Raw genomic sequence first — 8,352 nt, forward strand, 5'->3', positions numbered from 1 at the left:
CCATTGAAGAATATGGTATTGTTCAATAAATTTCCCACTGAAGTTAGTCTTTGTACTTTGAGTTAAATCCTAGAAATGTCACAGAATTTTGAAATTAGAAGTAACATTAATTAGGTTGAAAGTAGTTTTAACATATGAGAAAAGTTATCCAATGCCCCTATAGGCTATATTTAAAATAAATAAAAAATTATGCAAAAAGAAAAAAAAAATAACTAATATTTTTGACAACTTGTTATATGGGTGTTAACTAGACCCTTTACATATAAGCAAATTAGAAGTATTAAAAATTATACAGATACTTGATATAAGATTTGAGTAAATTGAGAATATAATTTAAGAAAAGCATAAAATTAACGTGGATTAACTTAACTGTTGAACTTTCACTTTAATTATGTATAGATTAATAATATTCCACATTTGACAATTGATTATCACAAGCAACTTAAAATTCATTAAAAAAAATTGTAAAATATAATAGTAAGGAAGTTGATTTCTAGGTAACAAATAAAATACCTTATATTACCATTCAAACTTTTTAAGCATTACTACCATCTAAAACTCAAAATATGTGAATAAAATTTTTTGAAAGTTAAAATTTAGTGGGAGTATTATAGCCATTACACATTGCAATTTTTTTAAGAATCATAACCTTTTATTAGAATTTAATTGAGAGGATAACAATACAACATAATTCCAAAATATTAAGGGGGAAATTGCCTGATTTTAAAGTTTAAAGAGAAATTGTGAACTACCCAAAACATAAAGGATGAAAATTATTTTAATCCTAAGTTTTTTCTCTTTTTTTTTTTTTTTTTTTTTGTGTGAGTATAAAACTATGTGTTTTTACTTAAAATGGTGCATAAAGAAAAAAAAAATACAAAACAAAATTTTTTTTTTTTTTTTTTTTTTTGTGTGAGTATAAAACTATGTGTTTTTACTTAAAATGGTGCATAAAGAAAAAAAAAATACAAAACAAAATACAAAAATTCAACCCAAGAAAACTATATGTGAAACTGTGAATTTGGCTTAACAAAAATTGACTAATAAAAAAAAATTCTAGAAACACAAAGAATAACACAACATTTTCATAATACTTTTACAACTTTGTTATATTTTACTTTGATTCGTAAATAATTGATACTTCAGCAATTGTGATATCCCTAAATGCCAATCACGTCCCTTAGTTTCCTTCTCTCATCACCATAAATGCCAGTCACATCCTTAGTCACAGTTTGACGAGATGGGATATACCTAATTTGCAACTTAGGTTGTAAGGTTGTTGAATATCTTTGAAACTCATACCCTTCAACAAACCTAAAAGACAACTCATCTATTATAATCATTTCAGTAAGTGCTTTCCTAGAATCCTCAACAGTAAAGGTTGTTGGTACAAGCCGTAACCCTTCCTCCCCATTCATTTTGGGTTTAAATGCTAAGGTTTGTTGCCCTTTACGTGAAACTCTACTGGGGTTCTTAACACAGTTTGGGGTATGATTCAATAAATTAGAAGTACCATGATCCTTACGATTAGCACGTTAAGTTTTTTTGGCAATAATGGCAAATAGCCTTAAATTGACTCTCACTAATCTTTATTTTTTCAAAATGATCCCAAGTAGTAGACTTTTTCCTATTAATACCACAATCAGTAACTATCTCACTCACCTTGGTTTTATCATTAGGTTTAGGTGGAAATGCCTCAGCATTAGTTGGAGTGACGACAGGTTCAGCTTGGATAGCGGGTTCAGCTTGGGCAACTCTAAATTATGATGAATGAAAATTATTGTTTTCAAAAAAAAAAAAAAAAGGATGAATGAAAATTATTAAACTTTAGGGAAAAAATAAAATAGTCTCTAAGCATAGGCATGACTCATGAGGACGTGCATACAGGCCAGTAGATGTAAGGAGAAAACTTAATTCAGCGATATTTGAAAAAATAAAAGTCTATTGAATAGTGAAACATATGTCCAACAAGTTGAGGTTCAAAAATAAGTCTGCTGATATTGTGGACTCGGTTAATCTCATTCAACAGAACAGGTACTCCTTCACTCAGTTAATCCCATTGTGGTTTCCAGCAAATTAATGGCAACCTACCCCACATGGTTGGATCAAGATTAACGTTGATGCAGCTACGACAAAATCCCTCACAGTTCTAGCAGCCGTTCCAAGAGATGATAATGGCACTGTCATCAAAGTCTGGTCAAGAACACCCTCCAAGCTAAAGCTACTGCCATCCTATGGACTGTGCTACTAGCAAAAATTGAAATTTGAAAGATGGAGCCATATTGTTGAGGGTGATGCCAAGTCTTGCTTCGACTCCATTTGCAACATTATTAGTAATATTCTATGTTTTTAGAGAATTTTTTGCTGGTTGTATTTTTCTTTGGGTCAGGAGAGACTAATTTAGCTGCACATGCAGAGGCTAAATTCTTTCTTAGAACTCTTCAGTCTTCCAGAGGCTCTTGCAGTCGCTTGTAAGGTAGACTGCTTTCCTTTTGTAAGGTTGAAAATTATCAACCATCGTGTTAGCTTTATTCCGTGCCAATTTGCTTGTAAATTAAGCACTTAGTAATCCTGTATTTAGGTGATATTATTGTAAGGGTAGTGTGTGAGAAGTTGTGAAGAAAAGCTCAAGTATGTGCAAAGAAGCAAAGCTTCGCGGCTAGGACTCGCGGGTGGCTCGCGGCTGCAAGTCGCCAACTTCAGGCACGTGAGATGCACGCAGGGAAGCTAAAGGGTCGCGCCAGCTGTCGCACTATAGGACAAAAGTCCTAGGCTGGCCAGGTCATTACGTCGCGACTTGATTTCGCGACTTGGACAAGCTGCGAGACCAGGCTGCCAATTTACCTTGTTTGGCAAAAATGTGTCTCTTCGTATTCTCATACCACCTCACTATATATAGACCCTTATACCCACTAAATGTGTAGAGCTTCTAGAGAGAATTTTGTGAGAGAAAACCCTAGAGAAAAATAAGATTGCCTCATCCTCAATCTTCATCTAAGAAACTCGACAAATTCCTCTACTCTCTTCCTCTCTATTGTCATACCCCTGAGAGGTCTTTTACCAAATCTTTATCTCACCACACCCACGTCTGTGAGAAGGTTTATTTGATGCTGAGGGAAGCAGTTTGGAAGGAACCAATATACATTGGTTGATGCTATGGTCAAGTAGCGGAATCCGATAAGGTAAAGAAGAAATAGGTTCGGCGCAACCTCATTGGAGCAAAAAGCTTGGAGGGCTTAGGTACCTAGGTAGATTAGGCTTGGAGGGTCTTCTGCTGTTCATGTATCCCAACTACATTCTTTAGTGGATTTTATCACCGCTTGGAGGGCGGCGGAGAGGTTTTACGCTGAGGACTTCGGTTTCCTCTTCGATAACACATCGTGTGTTGTCCGTGTGTTTGCATCATTCTTCCATTTATCTTTGCCTTATATTTATTGCTGTGGATGTGTTTATATTTGACTTAGATTGTCTATCAATTCTGTTATTGGCTTATTATCATATTCTGCACACTAATTGTTTGATATAAAGCTTGAATTGGTATTTTTATAATTTGGGGTCTAAACGTTCAAGGGTGTTTCATACCCATATTGAACTTTCACTTGGTATCAAAGCGGGTGCATTCTTTGTAGTTTGATTACCTGAGTGCGATCCTAGACCCCTTGGCTATAGATGCTGCTGTAAAAAGAGTCATGCTGAATTGTGGTTTAAGTGTTTGTGATAATGACTCTATGAGTATGTTTGAAGGATATTCTAAAAATGAACTTTTAGAGCTAATTGAATCCAGAAAACATGCTAGGATGTTCATTCACTTGCTGAAATACTTTGAAAATAAGAGCCACATTCTACACAATAGTCTATGTGAGTCTAATTCTTTGATTGAGAAATACAAGAGAAGAAATAGAACATTGCATGAAAAGGTTGATAATCTGAAAAAGAAAATTCAATCTGGAAAAAGCATGGAAAGTAACAATGAATTTTTGTTTGATGGTCAAGAATGCCTGTCTCATGCTTGTATGTTTGTGCACACCTCATTGAAGGTATTTAACTCGTGCTTATGGTATCTTGATAGTGGATGTTCTCGTCATGTGACAGGAGATAAATCACTGTTTAAGACTCTCAAAGAGAAAGCATGTGATTATGTGACTTTTGGTGATGGGAGTCATGCTCAAGTTCTCGGGAAAGAAACGGTTGAAATACCGGGATTACCTTTACTAAAAGAAGTGCTATACATCAAAGGATTGAAAGCAAATCTCTTAAGCATTACTCAAATATGTAATGAAGAGTTCCTTGTCCAATTCTCAAAGAAGGGGTGCATAATCATCGATGAAAAAGGGATTCAAGTATTGGAAGGAAATAGGACTATTGATAACTGCTATGGAGTAGTTCCTACGGCACCTATCTCATGTAGAAGTGCTCGTATTGATATGCTGAAACTTTGGCATCACAAGTTTGGACATGCAAACTTCAAACAAGTATGTAAAGTCTCCAAACTTGAGGCAGTTGAAGGACTTCCAAAGTTTGGAAAGGTGGAAAAGACTATATGTGGAGCATGTCAAATGGGGAAACAAACAAAACCAAACCATCACAAGGTGAATGTGATTGCTACCTCACGGTGTTTGGAATTTCTTCACGTTGATCTAATGGGGCCTACAAGAACTGAAAGCCTAAGAGGAAAGAGATACATTATGGTGATAGTTGATGATTTCTCAAGGTACTTTTGGGTGAAATTCCTTAGAGAGAAATCTGAAGCATGTGATAAAATGCAAAGATTATGCAAGCGACTGCAGAATGAAAAAGGAGTTCCCATAGTCAAAATCAGAAGTGATCATGGGAAGGAATTCGAGAATGCTAAATTTGAGTCGTTTTGTGAAGAGCATGGTATCAAGAAGGAATTTTCAGCTCCAAAGACTCTATAACAAAATGGGGTGGTTGAAAGAAAGAACCGGGTGATCCAAGAGATGGCTAGAGTCATGCTACTCAACAAAAACATACCTCAAAGGTTCTGGGCTGAAGCTGTGAACACATCTTGTCACATTTGTAACAGAATTTATTTCCGAGCAGGGACAAAGAAGACGTCATACGAAATATGGAGAGAAAAGAAACCCAAGGTGAAGTATTTCAGAGTATTTGGGAGCACATGCTACATTCTAAATGACAGGAAAAATCTGGAAAAATTTGATGCTAAGAGTGATGAGGGAATATTCCTAGGATACTCCACAAATAGCCGAGCTTATAGAGTGTACAACAAGCGCACTAAGACAATAATGGAGTCAATCAATGTGGTCATAGACGACACCATATCTGAAAAGGATATTGAGGATGATGGAAAGGGGCTCAACCTCAAGAAAAATGAGGATGTTGATGACATGCCTCTAAGTGATGATGCTGAGAAAGTAACACCTGAAAAGGAGTCCACACCTTCTAGATCAAGAAGAGAGACTAGATCAACACAAGAAGTCTCAAGTCCTCTCACTCCTCCAGAAGTTCAAATCCCAATTTCTCGTGATGAGGAACTCTCAACTACCAAGAAACCTTCATCAAGAGTGACTCTCAATCACCCATCAAGTAATATTATTGGGGATGTGAACGAGGGACTTCGTTTGAGAAAAGGGCCAAAGTATACTGCTAACCATGTAACATACAACTGCTATCTTACTCAATTTGAACCTAAAAAGGTAGAAGAAGCACTAAAAGATGAGAATTGGGTAGAGTCTATGCACCAGGAACTACACCAATTTGTTAGAAATGATGTATGGGAATTGGTTCCAAGGCCTAAAGATACACATGTGATTGGCACCAAGTGGATTTTTAAGACCAAAACAGATGAAGATGGTGAAGTTATCCGAAATAAGTCTAGATTGGTGGCTCAAGGGTATACTCAGGTGGAAGGCATAGATTTTGATGAATCATTTGCTCCGGTAGCAAGATTAGAGTCCATTCGGATTCTCTTATCCATAGCATGCATCATGGATTTCAAGTTGTATCAAATGGATGTAAAAAGTGCCTTCTTAAATGGCCTTCTTAATGAAGAAGTTTTCGTTGAACAACCAAAAGGGTTTGAAGATCCTCACTTTCTGAGTCATGTACTAAGATTGAAGAAAGTTTTGTATAGGTTGAAGCAGACACTAAGAGCATGGTATGATCGTCTCACTACTTACCTATTGGATCGTGGGTTCAAGAGAGGTCAAGCAGATCGCACATTGTTTGTTAAAAGAGATGAAAAATTCCTTCTTGTCGCTTAAGTGTACGTGGATGATATTGTTTTTGGATCCACAATTGATCAACTTGCTTACGAGTTCTTGGAAGAAATGAAGAGGGAATTTGAAATGAGCATGGTGGAAGAGTTGAACTACTTCCTTGGGCTTCAAGTGAACCAACGAAGAGATGGTATATTTATTTCTCAAGAGAAGTATGCCAAAAATCTTGTCAAAAGATTTGGTCTGGACTCCAAGAAACACACCTCTACTCCTATGAGTTCCTCGGCAAAGTTGAGCATAGATGCAGCCGGTGTTGACGTTGATCCAACCCTTTATCGGAGTACGATTGGCAGTCTTCTCTATCTCACAGCAAGTAGGCCAGTTATTGCATTCAGTGTCGGAGTATGTGCAAGGTTTCAAGCTGCTCCTAAAGAATCCCATTTAACAGCAGTTAAGCGAATCATTTGCTATGTAAATGGCACATCTGACTATGGAATTTGGTATACAAAAGATTTGAATGAGTGTTTAGCGAGATATTCAGATGCTGACTGGGCAGGGTGCATTGATGATAGGAAGAGTACTTCTGGTGGGTGCTTCTATCTTGGAAATAACCTGGTTTCATGGATGAGCAAAAAGCAAAATTCAGTATCTCTGTCAACGGCAGAAGTTGAATACATTGCAGCAGGAAGTTGTTGTGCACAATTATTATGGATGAGAAAGCTATTGCATGACTATTGAATTTCTCAAGACACTATGTGCGTGTTCTGTGATAACACTAGTGCCATAAACCTGTCAAAGAATCCAGTTCAACACTCCAAATCAAAGCATATCGAGATCCGCTATCACTTCATTCGGGACTTGGTAGAGGACAAGATAGTATGTCTAGAATTCATCAACACTGATAATCAAAAGGCAGACATATTCACCAAACCTCTTGATGGCCCTAGGTTTGAATCCTTGCGCAAGACAATTGGTGTCGATATCATTCCTTAAACTCAATCTTTCATGACATTTTTGGTTTGTTGAGTGGGTCTTTTGTTTGTCTGATTTTTTTTTTTTTGTTTGTTTGTTTTTTTTTTTAATGTTTTTGTGTCAAAAATCCAAAAGGTTTGATCACTTTGTTGAGTTTTTGTCTCAAAGCATGTTTTGCCTTGTACCTTTGTACGTATGGCTTTGTGCATTCAACGAACTTAGCTTGTCTTTCATGCACTCATATTATTGTGGAAGAAATTCTGAAATCTATGTGACTGTTGTAAATAGATCTTCAACCTTGTCATGAATGATTAGTGAATGATTTTGTTGATCTTGAGACATGCATAAACTCATGCTTATATATCTTCCCACTTTTTATTTTTTGCTTAAAAGAGCTCTCTAAATGTAAATCTCCAAATGAAAAGAGATATAGAGCTACAAACGCCTATCGCACAAACTAGTATTCGACTAGAAAAAAGGGAAAGTGACCAAAATAAAATATATGAATGATGCCCAAAAAGCCAAAGGCTAACACATCAATTAAAATATCAAAACTTTCAGGCATCTATCTCTCAATGAGATTTTCTTTGCTCAAAAATTGCAAATGATATGTTAAATATGGAGCCAAATGTAAAGCTTCAAAGAATTGTTATCAAGTACTTGTGGGAGGTCATATATGCTTGTTTCTGTAATTGAGATAGATCACATTATCTAGTGCTAGTTGTGTATGCCTTGATTGAATTGATCATTGAAGCTTCACATTGAACTAAGGACTATCTCATTTTTGATATCCACACACAACACACAAGTCTATGTTCAATGAATGTCTTATTCATTTGTGTGATTGTACTCGATTAAATGTGTTCTCATATGCTCAATCTTTGTTGATCAAATACAAAAAGATTTTTGAGTATTTTGATTTGTTTTTGGAAAGTACTTTGTTTTTACAAAAATGTCAAAAATTTCAAAAACAGTGTTGCCCTGTTTTGGCGACTAAGTCGTGAGTTGGCCCAGTCGCATGTCCCAGTTGCGAGATCACTCAGAGACTTTTCGCGATTAACTAGCGAGTAAATGCCCTAATCACAAAAAAGACTTAGAAAATTTTTCCAAAATTTGAGTTTTCGTGTTTTCGTGGGTCAGTTTGGCGACTGGTTCGCGGGTGGAAGGTCCAGTCGCGAGAAGT

At 36.2% G+C, this 8,352-nt stretch overlaps 1 protein-coding gene across 1 annotated transcript; it reads left to right on the forward strand.

Moving 5' to 3' along the window:
• Positions 1 to 6,308: 6,308 nt before the first annotated feature.
• Positions 6,309 to 6,935, forward strand: LOC136068201 (secreted RxLR effector protein 161-like). Its single transcript, XM_065775042.1, has one exon. It carries the CDS (start codon positions 6,309 to 6,311, stop codon positions 6,933 to 6,935), a length of 627 nt encoding a protein of 208 aa, XP_065631114.1.
• The last annotated feature ends 1,417 nt before the right edge of the window (positions 6,936 to 8,352 follow it).

Source organism: Quercus suber, unplaced genomic scaffold (genome assembly GCF_002906115.3).
Source record: "Quercus suber isolate HL8 unplaced genomic scaffold, Cork oak 2.0 scaffold_104, whole genome shotgun sequence".
Lineage (NCBI taxonomy): Eukaryota > Viridiplantae > Streptophyta > Magnoliopsida > Fagales > Fagaceae > Quercus > Quercus suber.

Excerpts from the sequence above, each read along its gene's own strand:
- LOC136068201 (XM_065775042.1), top strand. The coding sequence starts at position 6,309 with ATGAAGAGGGAATTTGAAATGAGCATGGTGGAAGAGTTGAACTACTTC.